Here is an 18,603-nt window from a genome sequence, read left to right on the forward strand (position 1 = left end):
CCTGCTTGTTACTCAGGCTGCGTGCATTGTCTTTTCATGACATCCTTCAGAGCAGACTTGGTTAACTGGCATCCAGGTAAAAGAAAACATGTTAGCCTGTCAAGAAAAGACAAGACAGTGCTACTTCTGTTTGAGATGTGAACATTCTTTTTTATTTTCCATTCATGTGGACTTTTCTGCTTTCTGTCCTGTTTTTGGAAATAAGAATGTTAAAATGACGAAGTAAATGGAACTAATGGTAGAAAAATTAAAGAAAAATAGATAATCTCTGGAAGAAATGGAGAGACGCAATCTTCCTCTGCAAGGTCCTGCTGCTCTGTCCAGAAGGCAGGTTGTTCCTGTGTAGTGCTGATGTCCTACCACCGTGAAAAGACTCTGCTGGATGATGTGCAAAGATGGAGTATACACAAGTGCTAGAAGCTACAGAAATTCATACCACTGCCAAAGGAATATCCTTAGCCCATATTGTACTGTCATAACCTGAAAGACAGATATTTCCATGTATTTAAATAAAAAAAACCTCCAAACAATAGCATTTGGAACTATTTCAAGATCTGTACTGGAATGTATTTGGATATTACCTGATGTCTGTTATTTTAATCTTAACTCCCATAGGAAGTGTAGATTAATGCAATGCTGAGGCAGATCAAGACTGGAAGATCTCATCTTCAGCCAGATATCTAATATTTAAAGGCACAGTTTTTATCTTCTTCTGTAGCTAGAGGCTCTAAAGTCTGGAAACAAAGACGTCTTACAAACAAAATCAGCTTGTCATTTGCAGGGTAGAAATAATGAACTTTTTCCCCTATGGATTTGTGTTCTGTGCCGCATTCTTCCCCTTCTCGCTCTGTCACTGCAATGATCTCAGCTGCCTCCTGGTACTTCTCTCTCCTGTGATGCCGTGTGCTCAGGCCTCCCTCCAGCCGACACTCACCCCATGCTGTCCACCCTCTGGGTCAGGCAGGAGCGAGGCGAGCTGTACCTGGCTTCCAGGTGTGGGTCAGGCAGGAGCGAGGCAAGCTGTACCTGGCTTCCAGGTGTTTGCCAGCTGGGCATCCAGCAGGCCAAACAGAACAGACAAGACCACTGACCATGCTGCAGCTGCCTTCAATGTAAATTCCTAATTTAAATCTCAAACTTCTACTCAGACTATGATTTTATTCAGTAAGATAACTCCTGAATTTGTCTGCCACCACCCCACAGGTTCAAAATGATTATCAGAGAACTGGCAGACAGAGGCTCAAACCCTTATTTGTCTTAGAGACAAAGATAAAAATACAAAACCTATGTAATCAAAGTAGTGATAATCTCCTCCTCCCCAGGTCTGAGCCCTGCTCCAATTGACCAGACAGTCTTTTAGGTACAGAGAATGAGGAACACATTTTCTCACTCTCATCATTTAGTATCTCTGAAGATAAATGAAACCAAGTTCTGCAATGTGACTGTCAGCTTCACCAACTTCTTATATGCCACATCTTGTACATTTTAGGGCCTGAACATGACCCCTCCAAGGCAGGCAGTATCTCAGTCAGTTATACTTGATGTCTACTCTTGAAATTACTGTGATCACACAAAGCATTGAATTAGTATGGAGTTTTGCCATTTCAGTCACCTTTCTTTTTGATACATCTACTGGAGTAGAAAACATCACCTGACAAAAATATTCTGCTCAGTTAACTCTCACTTCCAAAAATTCTGAAGAAGTCTCAGGAGACTCTCTGTCACTGATTTTAGGAAAATCTTTCTATCTCTGTCACCTATAATCAAAGGAAAACAGCCACCCTTATTCCCCTAAAGGTCTTTAAGTCACCCTTATCCCACAAAAACTCCTTTAACTCCAGAAAAACTCACAAGAAGGCAGGGCAGGGATACACAGGACCTCACTCCATCCATGCTGTTACTGTCACAGATGACCACGACACTGTTATGAAATTAGAAAGCTCCAATTCAAAAGACAGTTATTATATTTTGAGTAACATTAATACATTTATTTAATTGTAATTTACTTTTCATTCATAAAAAGGACAAAGCACGGTCCTGCTCTACTCATTTGGAAGAAAAAAAAGATAAAAAGTAACTAAAAAACCAGTTCAATATTCATCAGTATCAAATAATAGTAATATCAAGTTTCCTGAAATATAAAGAAACAACAAATATGTCTATCTATATAAACTTTAATTAAGAACCTTGCGATTTAAAGCAGATGACGCATTAGTTAGTTTTTCTTGACAACAATTTGAAACTGAAGGTCCCAGTCAAATTTACATAATTATGTGAAACATAAAAAAAACCTCCAACTATCCGATCAGTATGTGAGACCTACCTCCTCTGTGTTGCTGATTGAAAAAAAGAAGTGTCTTTCCTTCCCAGGTCATTTCCATGCAAAAACTAAACAGTTTTGGTTTTTACACCATGTATTAAAAAAGTAAAAGGCAATCATGCATTTGGCAAAAGATTTAGTTGTGTCTGAAGATTATATAAAAATGATTCATACTGCAAAGGAACCAAACCAAATGAAACACAATAAAACACTTTTTTTTTTTTTTTTTACAGAAGGCTTACAGCATATTAGTTCCTTATGTATGAAGACAGCTCATTTTTCTTTCAAATAATCATACAAGTTATGAAACTCAGTAGTGTTTGACACTTTGACATTCTTCTATAGGGAAGTTATCACTTTCACCTATTTAAGAAATTTTCATCTTGTAACAAATAGTTAAAATTAAACTAAAACGGTATTATTGATATTTCTTAATGAAGACTCTACACTTTTACATGTAAATATATAGTACAAAATTATACAAATAAAAGAAGTGGGTGTAAATTATTAATAGACCTATTCTTGCTTCATGTAAATATTATTACGGACCTCTACAGTATCAGTTCTAAAAAGATAAAATCTATTTCTAAGTAGCTAGCAAGGTTGTGCTAATAAAATATGATTCAAAGCTTATAATTCTTGAAGCATCAGACATTGCACTATTACTTGAGCCAGCTGATTCAATATCAATGTTTCTTCAACATTCACACTCCAACTAATTCCCAGCACACCATGGAAAATGAAAGGAATGTGCATTCCTTTAACAACTTAAAAAAAACCCCAAACAAACCAACAAAAAACCCAACACTGAAAAACTCTAGATACAGTCAGAACAAAAACATTCTCTAACAGAGTTCCCATTTTGCAAAGGCCATAGTAAACATTTAGCTTTGACTAACAGTTGGGATCTGACTTTCATGTACTAACACACAGTTGGATCATTCAATACTCTATCAAATAGGGAAATGGTCTCAGAACTTTAAAACTCTTATTTACAACACTATGAACATTAGAATAATATCAAGTTCTTGAAAAAGCATATAATTCTCCCAAATGTACGCCTTCACTACAGGAAGGTAACACCTGGCATCTGCAGCATAAAAATGTAAATATAATAATTTTTTTACTGTGCTACTCTGTTTTTTTGACATTTATTGTATATCTTTTTCTTTTTTTATATTCTAAATCTTTTCACTTTACAAAATAACATACGTTTCCTACCATTTCATGGTCCACTTCACTGATCTTTAACAGGGACTACATCTTCAAACTCTGAAGTGTTATATTGCTATCTTAATAATAGTAATAGTAATGACACTAAATCAAAACCAATATATTTCGCTGCTTCCCTGAAAGCTGACATTTCACTCCTAAAATCAGCAATAATGACCATAACAGATTTTTTTTCAACAGAATTGTTTAAGAAAAGAATACAGTAAATCTCGTGTCAGTGAAGTACAGCTCCTTTAAGCTGAGCATGCTATGCATGTCTCAAGTGTTCTGAACATATTTAAAATAAAAAATTCCTCATCACTGACTTTTATTTCAAGTCCTTCGAATTCTATCCAATAGCCTCAAGAAACATAGCTCTAAAAAAATGAAATGTTTTTGCTTTGACTGTCTCTCTCAAACCCAGTAATCCCAATAAATGATGATGGGGCCATTCAAAAATATGCAATACACAAAACGTATAGGATAGTACGGACAGACGTAGTACTCTTACATTTATCACATACAATCAACATTTCAATCTATTATATTTCACAATTTGTTATTCAAGTTAAAGCACCTACGTATGGTGATTTTACTTTCACTGTACAGCCTATGTTATTGGGTTTTAACACTGTAACTTGCCCCATTGGACTGAATCATGCAACTGTCACAGATCAGCGTAAGTGTTTTATAAGGCATATTGGAACAAGTTAAAAATATTTCTTAGCCTTTCAAAAGTTGATTTACTTCATGAAGGAGTTCCTGGATGCCTCAGTTCCCTTACAGTTCACAGGAAATCAGTAGGGTAATTTATTTTAAAGTGTAATTTATTTGGCTTAGGATGGTGCCACAAGAATGAAAAGGAGTCGTGGTCCTCATCTTCAAAGGGAGTCCTTTGTGTTAGGTGGAGGACAAGGTAAATCCAGCTACATTCAGAATCTCGAGCACGCGAGGACACCAAGAGTAGGCACCACCAGGACCAGGAGCAGAGTCGGTACTCCAGCAGCGGCACCTGTGCATGGAACAGATAACAACATGGTGTTGGTCTTACTTCAGCATTACTCATGGTGGAGGAGAATAACCCTGGATGCAAGCAAGACCGCGGGGTATGAAGGCTCGAAAGCCAGCTGGTGTATCTCAGCACAGCGCCTACCTGTACGGACAATCTGAAATGGGCAGAGACTTGCCACAGCACAGTGGAGGACTTGCTCTTTTGTTCTGCAAGAGCTGTTTCTGCAGCGTGTTTATACAAGCAGCAAGGCCATTCAGAACACATCAGTGTATTTTGATTTGGCCGGTCCAATAAGCCAGGAGGTTATAGCAGGAGGTAAAAGGTCAAAATAAATATTTAAACATGTGAAAACAAAATTAATGGAGTTTTTGAAATGTGATGAAGCAAAGAGACACCTTTGGAAATGTTAATGTTCATATAACCTGAGAGATGTCCAAGAACCTGGCCCATTTGTTTACCTGCCAGATTACAAAGTCCAGATGGCTGACTTCTAGCAGTGTGGCATTTACACATTTACCTCTGTGAAAGTCACAAGGGTCTTCCTTAAACAAATATTTTAAGACAAAAAATATTGATTGACAGTTTACAAACTTTACCTGACTTAATCTGGCAAACAGGCCCAAGAATTGCTGTTATGTTAAATGGCTTGTGTTGCCATGGTCCAGCTCCCTGTTAAGAAGTATCTATATGAGAAAATAACCCAGCCAAACTGCACTTAGCTGTCAGTCTTGGAGATGGGCTAAAGGAGCTCCAGACCAGGCTATTCTTTCATCCCAGAGAGGGCTGATGTACGTAAGGATGACAGCGTGTAGGTGGGCAATGTGGGACCCAGCTTACTGCTTGTCTTGCTGTTGAACACAGACTGAAGACAGAAGTGCGTACAGCTGGCAGTGACAGTTATGAGGAGCTGCTGGAACCATCCCACTGGATGGCTCTCCATAAAATGCTATTCTGAATGAGGAAAGACCATACTGAAAAGGCAACATGCGAACCAAACAGCAGATTTCAGCAGGCAGCCCTGTTTTACCTAACAACAGACACAGTGTGACAAATTTCAAGTATTTCATAGAATTTAAAGTCCAAAAAGAGCATATACATCGTCTCATCAGACCTCGTTCAAGGACAAGTAAGTCACATCATCTGGTCCAGCACCATGCAGGCCCCTAGAAAGACAGATCTGTAGGTTTTAAATGTGTGCCTCAGAAGTTTCTGCAACTTTCAGGATAAATAAAGAGCTTAATTATTCATTCTGTGTCTATTCCAAACCTCCTATTAATAAGGTCCTTTATTAATTTTAAATTAGCAAAAAAGATCCTGGGTATGAAAAAATGCTGGTTTGCAGTTAGAATTTGGCCAAGTAAACACCTGTAAGTTACCTTCAAGCATTTATTTCTTACAGTATTACCTACCCACAACAACACAGGAGGAAGTAAGGAAACTGGATGGAAAGGAAACTGATTGATAACAAAACCCGTTTTTTATAAAGTTTGTGCTCTTGAGTTCACCAGCTAATGAGTGAGCTATGGATATATGGAAGAGATACTATTTAGTCCTTTGTGGTTCCTACATACATAACTGCAGGGATTTTTTCTGATGGGTTTTCACAATGTGTTTCAATACACTGTGGGTTTGATGTCCTTCAGATCAGCATCTCCTCTGATGTAACATACATGTACTATTTGAAATTCTAAAATGAAAGCTTTGTCCCCAAACAAGTCTTAACTAAGGATGATCACATACAGTCTTAATTTTTGTACTGGGCAGAGCTTCTCCTCCTTGCATACTCATTCAATGGAGCCTTCATCTACAGTTCCTCATGTTCATAGCACTATCTCCTCTCCTCATTTGGCTTTAAACTGCCCCACTTCAAACAACTGTAGTTTCCAGGCAGTTGTTCAGAAAGCCAGTTGGGAGCATCTCTCAAACTAGAGTGGGAGCATCTCTCAAACTAGAGTGCTTACTCTTTTTTCCTCACAACTGGCTTATTGCAGTACTTCCCAGGTAAATCATGAGCATTGGTATGGTGGCAACAATCCTGTTCCACCAGATATATAGTACATGCATATCACTGAAGAGAGCTGGGTTTAAAGATAACTTTCATCCAAGATCTCTCTCTTCAGAGGAGGTGTCAGAGAAGTCTGTGCTTTCCCCATCCCCGGAACAGAACTATGCTTATGAGGTGACCAAATACCACATGACAGAATGTGCCCACAGCTGTTTATATGTTTACATACGTACAGCCTGTCACCTAGCAAATCATTTAATAAAAAGGACACCACAAGCTACTAGCAAACAGAAGGCCTGGCTTGTTTACAGTTGGCCTTCAGTAGTGAATTTAAGTGCTATTAGAAAGGCAAATCTGAAAGGCAGCATCTCCTCACCCATGGATGAAGCTTTATGCAGACCCCATCAGGGACACGTTCAGAAGACAGATAACTATCTATTTCCCCTCCTGTTTCTATCACAGAAGGTTGAAACAAGTATTTTTACATGATCCTTGTTTTTCCACTGTCCCACCAGAGAGAAAGTTCACAACATCTGCCATGATGCCAGAATTTTACGGCTTTCCCCACAGAATTTATTCTCAATTTCGACCATATTCCTCTGATTGTCCCCCTTCTTTCTAGGTGCACCACCCTGCTCCTCCTGACTCTGGCCCTCACTCAAATCAAGTCTTTCTGCTGCTCCGCTCTCTTCCCTGTCCCCCATACTAAACTCCACCCTTTTCTCTTGCTTATGACACCTCAAAACTCTTTTCTGCTCCTGTTCCCACCCCTTCCCCTAATGCTGTAGAGATGCTTTCTGAAGTCAGTATTTCTTCCTAAATCCTTTCTGATATCCAAGCACTTGGAAAACCAAGACAAGAGACCTACCGATCCTTCTTCACCAGCTCAATTCAGCTGTAAAAAGTAAATTTCTATGAATAGTACATTTTTCCACAGGAAGCAGTGAAGTATCCGCTTCAGTGAAACAAAAAATTAAGGAAAATAGCGGAAGATTGCTTTTGTAAGTATCAATAAACAGAGGAATTTTATGCTTAAGATGAACATGAATGTATGTTCAGATATATTCTCATAACAACTGTGCATTTTGGCAACTGTGAAAGTACCAGGGCATATTTATCTGTAGTTTTTAGTGATTTCTGAGACACATTAATCTGTTCTGTAGTCTTTATCCATAAATGCGAAAGTAGTGGTTCTTAATGAATGAATAATAGCCATAGGGAAAAAAAAAATTGATATTTAAGAATATCCACATAAATGTAATTTGCCTTTGTGAGACCAGGATAATGCAGCTGGAAAGACAAAACTAAACTCATTTTGATTGCTTCTAATGAAGGAAAACATGAAAAAAAGTTTTCTGAGTGAAGCTGAATGATGAGCAGGTATGAGGAAATTTCTGTTTGCATGTAACTATTCTACAAAGAGAAAGGAATAATAAATCTTCCCCTGAGATGTGCTTGCTGGCTCCAGAATTAATAGCAATTCAACCCATTATGGCAGTTCCTTACAAGGTGTAGCCACTGTTGCAGAGATACACATAACAGCTCACTGTAATGAAGCAAATCCTACCCTTAGACAGCACATTAACAGAACATTAGGAGGACAAATGCACATTAAACAGATCATCTCTTCTTTTTTCTTCTTAGATTACCGACCCACATGTCAGGAACCATAGGTTACCTGAAACACCAGTCACCACTGCATGACAGCCAGTACACTCCTGCAGTTCATGAATGGAAATTAATGTAAGTTTTGCCTGAGTACAGACTACAAGATTTAATTCTGTGCAGTAATGCAATTGTGATCTGTCAGTTTTAACAATCTTTAAAAACCAGAGAAACACCAGATAAAGACTTAATGAATGTGTACAAATAAACATGCGGACGTAAATTAAAACAGAAGGATTATTAAGCTCCTTCTGAAGTCTGGCCAGGTATGAGCTGGATACATTTAGCACCTAAAGATTCATTCTCTCCTCAGTGTTATAATGTGTGATCTCTCCTCTCAACCAGCATCTTGCGTGTCCAGTGTGCATGCAATTGCAAAATACAGCCATCAAAGTCGAGGCCACAACCAAATCAGTATCACACGATCTAACCATCACTCTAATACATTGTATGTGGACTCCGTAACAAGAGTTCTCATTTCTTTCAAATAAACAATGAAACACACACACCTTAAATTTGTTTTTTTTCCAACAGCCCCAAGCAAAAGAAGTTGTGAAATCTTGCTATATTCCTAGGCAGTCCTTGCTACTGTGTGCTGCAGAATTCTCATATTTTTAACCCTAAGACTAAACTATCTACAGAAACACACACTCAGAATCTAGCTTTAAAATTAGTATGATTTGTATGGGATGCATGCAGTTAACCTAACTTTTTTTCTTGCCTCCTGTTCTGAGAAGCCTTTCTCACAAGTGGTTATTTAGCTGAGTAAATTAAGAGAACAACTACTGGACAGGTTTTCCTTCAGCAAGGTCTTTGCATATCACAGGAACTCCTGGTCAAGTCCCACTAATCCACAGCTTTCTATTTGTATTTTAAAATTGTGTGTTGTCATCTCAATCACATGAAGTCTAGGATGAAATATTTTACACTTCTGAAGAGAGGTCCTGGATTTTACTGACACCTTGAACAGTATGCAACACTCTTCCAATTATATTCAAAAGTAATGAAATCAATTTAATGCCTAAATAAAGCAGGCATTAAAATAATTCTTTGATAGATTTCCCAAGCCTTTGCAACAATTTGTTATTAAAAATACCTCACTATTTTCTTAAATGCTACTTATCTTTAAGATATGACATTTTTGGCCCTTTTCCCAACATTGGTATCTTTTTATACTGGATTGTATAAAAATAAAAAATCTGGAGGCCTGTTTAGAAATCTTACTTTCATCAGATCTGTGAACCAGGAAATGAGTTACTGGTCATCTGTGAAGCTGTCATACATGAATAACTTCTCCTTCTCAGTGGGAAAGTGCTTACCTTGCCAACATACACAAACTTCAAACTATTCCTCGGCTAATCATGAACTGATCCTGTTGTGGCAAAACTCTTTCTCTGCTTTTGTTGTCAGGAAAGATTGTTCAAGAATTAATTTGTATTAAATTACATCAGTTTTCTTAGTTTCCATGTACATGCCTACATGACTGTTCCAGTTTGAGAGTGTGTTTTTAAAGTGAGTATCTCAGCTGTCCCTTTTATTGCGGTTTATTTTGCACCGTGGAGCTGTCTTGGATACCCTGTGCAGGACCGGATTAGAGGCAGTCAAAAGTTAAACATGACATGAGCACACAGTGTGGAGCTGGCTCCTCAGCACCGCTGCTTCTCTCTACAGATCCACTCCTCTTGTGCCGCACAAATTGTTCAGGTAGATGCAGACCGTCTACATGAATGATACAGTCGCTGCAACACATTTTTCATGACATTAGCTATCATACCTTTAGTAAGATTAAGGAAAAGATAAATCTTTCATACCAGGACTGGTATTTTATATGATTCATGAAGGATTTAAGTTCGTAACATAAACTTTGTAACTTTTTAAGAGATGAGTGTGCTTGTGCGTCTGTTTTGCAAAATGGATTTCCTTTTACTGAAAGAATGGCCAAACTCCTACCCATTTTCCTGTAAATATTCTCCTTTTGGTTGAGGCCTCAATATTCTTCTTCCATCAGGACTGTCTGTTTTCATATTTCTCCTTTTTACTTTAAGAAAGGTAAATACAAAGTATTCTCATATTCTGTTTCTCCTAAGCTCACCTACTTCTCTGTGAAAAATATTCAGCCACCTGAAAAAAATGGGATTTTTACCTGCTTTGTTAGTTTCTTCAGCATCTATTAGGCCTCATTAATATCTGTTCTCTGAGTGTTTTCATATTTACCCAGGTAGAACAGAAAAGCAGGAAGGAAAGAAATGTAATTTCTTCAGGTTCAACTAAATTGCATAAAAGTGTGTGGGTTTGTAGTTCTGTCAACTGGCTTTTGAAAAGAAATTCCACCTGTCCCAGCTGGAAATACTGTCTTCATGCAAAAGAAATGGGTAGTATCAGTTGACATGTTTTAAATTCTGCTATTCCTATTCATTGTAAATGGAAAATAACTGAAGTAATTAGAATATGCTTATCTTGCATCACTGGCATCATTGCTAAGTCATGGGTCCAACCTTCCCTTGTCTAGGAATACCTTTGTCTGGGCATGAGGAAATTTTCCTCTTACTTGTGCCATAAACCTTTCAAGAAAGGTGCTATGGAGTAATTTGAAACCCTGGGAATTACTGTTTTGCAGCACAGTGGATGTATAGGATGGAAATAATGCTGTCTGTGCATCTGCCCATGCTTTGTGCCGTGTTAAGGTACATTTGTGGAACAGCTTTAAAACTATTACAAGAAAAAGAGAGAGAACATTAGAAACATATTTGAAGGGCTGCTGATGGTCTGTATGGTTTGTCTACCACATGTTGTCAGTCTGTCTTCTGATAGTTGAAAATCCATATGCCAGAGCCAAGTAAACATTTTGTTCTGGCAATGGCACCGGGCACGTTGGCAGTGTCAGCAGGCAGCTGCAGGGGCTTCTTTGCCATTGACTCTGGCCCTGCTACAGACCTGGGCTTCCAAAATGAAAAGATGCCTTGGACTCTGAGGAAAATGAGATACTTTTCAGTCAGTAGGCTACCAATTAACTATCAATAAATGTAAATTGTCAGTTACCTCTTCCCCTTTACATACATCAATCAATGTTCATTACATACTCTTTTGCATGGAGAGTTGAGTAGAAGACCTCAGGTAATATTTTTTAAATGTACTCTTTTAAAGCAGTATACTCAACAAATGATAGCAAGAACAATCTATGAGGGTCCTCCTGTGACTGGACAACAGTTGTATGTCACAGGCATTTTGTGAGTTTCAGGATCGCTTACATGACCTGAAGGCTTGTCATACCTCACAGCATCTTCCCTGTCTGTCCAGCTGTCAGCAATCACTCCAGACAGACTGGCTCACAAGCAGCACCAGGAGTACTGCCAGACCAAGTAAGGCTGGATCGTGTGTTCAGCTAGGACAAGGTGTTCAGTGCAGCAAACTGTCTGCTGAGGCAGCAGGAGGAGTTTGGAGTGAGTTTGGGTAGCGTGCCTCTATAGAAAATCTTATCTGTGATTACACTGATTGTCTGGGGTGGCAAAACATTTCACTGTGAATGTTCCCACGTAAATGTATTCTGCATTGCCGCAGAACTTATGGTTGATAGTCATTCAGAGGAATTCAATCATCCTCTGAGGGAGTCATTGACATTTTTTTCATCAAAAAGAGATATTTTTTTTCATGAAAAAAATGGGAGGCCAGAAAAGAAAGGTTAATTGTAACTCTGAAAAGAAGAAAAAGGACAGATCTTCTTTGACCACCTGGTGTCTGGGGATTTCTGACTGAGGAACCTACTTCTTGTTCAAGAAAATAGGGATTTGTGAATGTTCTTTTACAAATAAATTCACCCCAAGTATACACCAGATGTGCCACTCCTTTTTATTTGCAAATAGTCCACACTTTAACAACTACATGGTATAACAGGTGAATAGTGAAAACACTTCAGGTGTAAAATGATGAGGAATTGATGGGAAAAATACTGCCGTTTTGGAATTTCTGTGTTCTTGGGAAGAGATGTGGCATGCATAAATACCGAGGTACCTTAAGAGCCTGTCTTAAAAGTCTTCATCTTTCAGTCTGGAAGCCCAGCTCATACATCAGAAGATGGAGAAGGATGCCCTCAGCCTCTACAAGAGCAGAAGTACCCAGTCTCAATGGGCTGGATGACAGTGCTTGCTTCATGGCAGGGAAAGACCACCATCCCTCTGCAGCATACAATGAGACTTGCACAGCACGTACAGCACAGCGCAGGTCTCACTCTCGTGAAACTGGCCATGTGCTACGCAGTCTTCATGTACAGCTAAGTCCCATCACTGTACGGTCCTTGAGAAAGAGTGAAGTGAAAGGCAGCCTCCCTCCCCCTGCTCCCTGAGCACGGAAGCACCACAAACAGGGGGACAAACAGCAGGAGCAGGACTCACATGGGGCTGGGGATTAACATGGCAAATACGCAGCAGAATCAACTAGTGGACTGAGAAGCAACAAAGAAAATGTTAGTCCAACAGGCCAGCTCAGCTTAAACTTGGCTTTGCTATTCAGCAAGGCAGAAGACTTAAATTGGGCGTGAAAGTTGCTGCAGCAAGGAAGAAAGCAAACAGCTGGCCTAGAATGTGCCTTCCCAGAGGCAAAATAATGCAATTTTTACTGATAAGGATATACTTCGAAGAATTGGGTACTGTTAAACGACAGTAGGAATAGGCACAATAAAGCTTCTTAGAGGGCTGCATAACCTGCACAAACCAGAGAAAATTCGGTTCGGTTAATACCGAACATTTACTGGGAATGCTCAAATTTGCCCAGTTCCAAACAAAGGTAAAATAAAAGGCGAAACAGATGAAGGTAGAAACTAGCAAGAACACACAAAAAAACAAGAGCAGGGGGTTAGTGTAGAAATTGTTCCTAGTTTGACACATTTGTTAGCAACTCCACCTGACTTTCTAAAAAAGTAATTTTTGAATTGTGAGGACTTCATAGGTATATGCAGAAAAATCTGTGATTAGTACCACATTCCCCTCCAGCTGAGCACATTATTTTACATTTTAATGTCCTGACACAGAAGTACTAACAGCCATTGTAACCAAGTGCAAACACTTTCTTTAAAGCCAGATAAAGCTTTTTACGTCCATACCATGTAATGTCAGAAAATGATCTGAAACAACCCATCACTGGGTTCAATTATTATAAAAAATAATAACTTAGAAATTAATGAAATACTTGGTTTAGGGAGAGAGAGACAAAATCTTCTCATGTGGAAATAAATGAGGCAAACATTTTTTTGCAGATAATATCTAAATGAGCCAGCAGTGCCTAAACCTAGCTTTAAACAGCTGCTCATCTATTCAGATGACTGACTTATGCTGCCACACTAGATTCTATATTTCACTTAGTTCTACTCAGCAGTATTAGAAAATAATGCTGAGTTCCAGGATTTAAGCACAGAAAGGATCGTTATGTCTTTTAATGTACAACCTATATAATATAATCTCACATACAGTACAGTTTAAGTAGCCTTTTACTTAGTTTCTCCTGTACTGAGCCTAAGAAGATGTATTTTTCTAAAACACCTTCTAAAATGGCATGCAGCCTTGATTTAGAAACACGAGGAGTTGAAAAGTAAAAATACCAAGCAGATTTTCATGCTTCTGAAGAAATTTTCAAATGAATCTTCTGTCAGAATTTCTCTCCTGATAAAATTCTTCCCTTCAGCCACTCTACAGCTAGAGCCACAAGCATCAAAATTGATACTCTGAAACATTCACATGAAGTTAGATGAAGAACTCTCCTGACATTTCCTACTCTGACAGAAGTAATATTCCTCCTTCCCTTCCCATTGGCTTAATATAACTGTGTTGAGCAGGCACAGAAGACAGACCAGGTAGTGCCTGCTTCAAAGATCTCTTGTCAACTCTCCATCTATTGCTTCTATGAACAGGCTTTAGAAATATGGTGAAAGCAAAATTTATGGTATTAATCTTTAAAGGCAAGAACATTTTGATATTGAAGCCCTTCAAGTGTTCTGAAAAAGGCATGGAGAATTTAATTATGTAATAAGATGCATTATTTTATGTATCTATTTAAAGAAGGCAAAAATACACACAAGTATTTCCTATATGGTCATTGGCACTTAAAAGATACATTTGAGTTAGCAAATATGTGATTTTTATCTGCTCTTTACATTTGTAATAACAAATAAATCTATTTCTACATGAATACAAACCTGCCAAATAATCATAGTACAAACTGTGCTTCTAACGAAACATTTGTAATTTAATGTACTGTCAGTAGATCTGAAGTTCAGACATTGCACAGTTTGCAGGAGCACAAAACGCCTGGTTGTACCTGGTTGTACCTCTGGGGCTGTCTAGTCTGACCTCCCACTCATACCGGGACTGTCGCCAACACTGGATGTCATCAAGTGCAGCTTTGCCCAACTGAGTCACAGAAACCTCTGAAGATGCAAACTGCACAGCCTCTCTGGGTAACCTGCTCCAGTGCTGCACTATCCACTGCGTGAAATTTTTCACAATACCCAGCCTGGACCTCCCAAATTGTTATTTCTGTCCACTCCCCTGTATTATATCATCTGCCATTATCACGACTTTGGATTCATCATCTCTGTAACTGCTCTTTACAGTTCTGTACTTCTGTTAGATCACTCCTTTCCACCACACTAAACTAGACTGTGATACTTCCTTAATACTAAAGAGCTGTGCACCTTCCTAACTCCCAAAGAGGGTTTCTGAAGTCCCTTGGACTTTGCTGCTGAAGTAACTGGAAAGAGGTCACTGCTGCCTTTTGTCAGAGAATCACTGGGGTTTGTTCTGTTAAGGGAGAGAGGTTTCATCAAAAGGGGTGTTACAGTAGACGTCTAACCTAGGACTTCTGAATCACTCTCCACACCAAGAAGAAAAGGAGTCTGGATAGGTTAGGTGCATAAAACTGAGAGGTATGAGTATGCCACCACTCCAAGGCACCCATAAAAAGTAAAATAGATTGTTAACCGCTGAAATGAAAAATATCAAAAGGATTTGAATAATGCAATTCCACTGCTTGCTACAGAAAATTAAAACATGTAAGAATTGTCATGACTAGAAAGTATTCCCTTCTTCATTCCTTCACCCCTGTGATCATGTCTGCAATCCTGACTAGATTATTAAGGGGAAAAAATTACTGAGATGAGTCTTACAAAGATTACTTTAAATCACTCTAAACACTACTTGGCTGGCTTTGATTTCTCAAAGCAATTAAGAATACTGCATAATTTAGTTCAATAGTTAAATGTCCTACCAACAGGTGAAAGCAGAATATGCATTGGTATTAAATTTAATCATTATGCATCAAAGGGATTACATTACATTACATCTTGGCATTCACTCTATGAGGTATGTGATTTTTTTCTGTGATATTGCTTTTTGCTATGTTGCTACATTTAAGAGTTAAATAACGATCTTTTTGATTTTTTCCATCATCTACTAATGGTGGAGTACAATGAATATAAATGAATATAAAATACCAAGCATTTTGTTTTATAAAAGTGAAGAAGTATAGTGAGAAGCTTAACATGAGCTGGCAATGTGCACTTGCAGCCCAGAAAGCCAACCATGTCCCGGGCTGCATCAAAAGAAGCGTGACCAGCAGATCGAGGGAGATGATTCTCCCCCTCTACTCTGCTCTTGTGAGGTTCCAACTGGAGTACTGCATCCAGCTCAGGAGTCCTCAGCACAGGAAAGACATGGACCTATCGGAGTAGGTCCAGAAGAAGGCCACAAAGACGGTCAGAGGGCTGGAGCACCTCCCCTATGAGGACAGGCTGAGAGAGCTGGGGTTGTTCAGCCTAGAGAAGAGAAGGCTCCAGGGAGACCTTAGAGCAGCCTTCCAGTACTTAAAGGGGGCTACAGGAGAGATGGGGAGGGACTCTTTATCAGGGAGTTTAGTGATAGGATGAGGGCTAATGGTTTTAAGCTGCAAGAGGGTAGATTTAGACTAGACATTAGGAAGAAATTTTTCACTGTGAGGGTGGTGAGACACTGGAACAGGTTGCCCAGGGAAGTTGTGGATGCCCCATCCCTGGAGGTGTTCAAGGCCAGGCTGGAGGAGGCTTTGAGCAACCTGGTCTAGTGGAAGGTGTTCCTGCCCATGGCAGGGGGGTTGGAACTAGATGATCTTTAAGGTCCTTTCCAACCCAAACCATTCTATGGTTCTGTGATTTTATTATTTGTGTAATGAAATGTGTTTGTGTAATAAAAACCTGAAAGTACCTGTATGATATATCTCAAAAACTGCATAAATTAATGGAGAAGAATAATTCAGTGAAACTGAATTTGAATGTCAGACGTCTAATTGATGATCCAACTGAATACATGGAAATCAAAAGCCTGCTGAATGTTTCAAAAATGTATTTCTAACTCCATGGTGAACCAAAATTTATTTTTCTTCTCCAGTCATTGTTTGGTGGGTAACATCCAAACTGTGGAAAACAGTAACAAAAGTATATAAGCATTTTGGAAGAAGAACTAATCCTTTGTCCATCAACCAAATATTATTCAGGCACTTCATAGTACACTTTCCTGAAGATTGGAGTGGAGGGTCAGCTTTAGTGAGTCAGACCAAAGGCCTAATGAGCTCAGGACACTGACTCCAACAGTGGTGGTAACAGATGCTGGATAGAAAAAAAAAATCATGGCATGCAAAATACGACTCTCCTCTTACATTCTTTCCCATCTGTGTCGAAGTAGCTCCTGAGTTACCTTGTAGCTTCTGTTCAGTAGCTCCAGAGTCAATGGCTGAATGTAGGACAGAGTTTTAAATGAGGGCTGATAGACCAAGCTTCTCTTTATAGCTTTGTCCTGCACAACATCCTGTCACAGGAAGTTCCACAATTTAATTTTGTGCCATGCAAAAGTGTATTACTTGGATAGTTTTCAACCTGCTGCCTGCTAATTTTACTGAGTACCTTCATTCTCATAATGTGAAGAAAAGTGAATAATCTTTTCCTGCTTATCTCTTCCTGTTGCTCATGACTACCTTACCAGCCATCCTTACTCTAGCTGAAGACTCCTTGTGTCTCTTGCAGGCCTCACCCAGAATTCACTCCGTAGCTGTGGCACCCTCACTGATTTTCTCTATAATTTTAGAGTATCTTTCTTTAGTATCTTTTAGTGTCTTCAGTATCTTTGCCTTCTGAGATCCAACAAGAATATATGTTTTCCGTGACAGTCAGACCTTCTCATAGCATTCTTGCAAGCTTGGGGATAGCTAGCAAAATCTCCAACATATAACAAGTTAAAACATGATACAAGGCAGATGAAGTTGCCACAGATTTCTTTTCTGCTAATGTTTAAAAGCACTGCAGAGTTCTCATGTGTTCATGTGACTGTGCAATAGCCATCAGTGGGGATTTTGCAGGCAATTCCAAAGCACACACAGACAGGTATGTGGCAACTCAGACTGAAGATAAAAGCTGGAGGAAGTTGAATGGTCCTTTTCAAGACAGTGACTGCTTTTTGTGTTTTCTGATGTATAGCAACTATGTAATCCTGTATTGTCAGTATTCTCTGATAATGAGCAACCTATCCTGCTCTTCTTTTGTGTGATACTGTTCTCTTAACCTCTGTTGTGTTCTAAATCCATGTACGCACACATCCAACTTCTAGATATAAAGCCTGTCAACCACCACAGCACACTTCAGTTATGAGTCTTATGGCTAAAAATGAAATTTTGTTGTATTCACACTTTGTGTGCATCCAGGCTTTCCCATGTAAATAAACATAAATCACAAAATAAACAGCATTGGGATTATCATACGATAATGCAGACCAAGAAAATGTAACTAAATATGAAAACATTTCTGCAGTCTGTCCTACTACTGAGTTCAAATACAAGAAAAAGAGAAGATACTGAAATCAAGGAGAATATGGCTTTTCAATAAAAATGCTTGTTCTAGCACTGAATATGTTGTAATGCATGGAACTGCCAAACTTCAGTTGTCAAAGTAAGTCTTGGAAAGAGGCAGTACCAAGAAATTAGAACTGCAATGAAATGAAATGTGATGATGAAGGGAAATCAAGAGAAATACCAGAGAACCAAATATGTTGTTTTAGGCAGATTTGTGTACCAGGTTAGATGGTATTCTGAGTATTTTCTACTTAATTTTCAAGCCATGAGACAACAGCCAAATGCATTGTGAAAATTACAGTTCATGTAGCAGAGAGTGTATTTGGAAATGTATTTTTAGTTTAGTAGGAGCTTTTTGCTACATTCTTGTCACAGATGCATAATAAGTTCCAAGATCAGTAACAAAGGACTGTCATCTCAGTCAGAGGACTATTTTCATCATCATTCCTTATGATATTTACCTGTGTTCTCCTCTTTTCTATTACTACAACCATCTTTTCAACAGACGGACACTTTCAAATTACGATC

At 38.8% G+C, this 18,603-nt stretch overlaps 1 protein-coding gene across 1 annotated transcript in view; it reads right to left on the reverse strand.

The window, feature by feature from the left end:
• Nucleotides 1-1,961: 1,961 nt before the first annotated feature.
• LOC104464440 (contactin-1-like) overlaps nt 1,962-18,603 on the reverse strand; it is a gene marked incomplete at its 5' end in the record, with an annotated part of 45,923 nt that continues 29,281 nt past the window's right edge. Inside the window, 2 exon segments of the mRNA XM_010077145.1 lie at nt 1,962-4,494; nt 4,496-4,544. Of these exon segments, the coding sequence (XP_010075447.1) occupies nt 4,320-4,494; nt 4,496-4,544 (224 nt within the window).

The sequence above is a fragment of the Pterocles gutturalis genome, unplaced genomic scaffold (assembly GCF_000699245.1).
Source record: "Pterocles gutturalis isolate BGI_N339 unplaced genomic scaffold, ASM69924v1 scaffold23463, whole genome shotgun sequence".
Classification (NCBI taxonomy): domain Eukaryota; kingdom Metazoa; phylum Chordata; class Aves; order Pterocliformes; family Pteroclidae; genus Pterocles; species Pterocles gutturalis.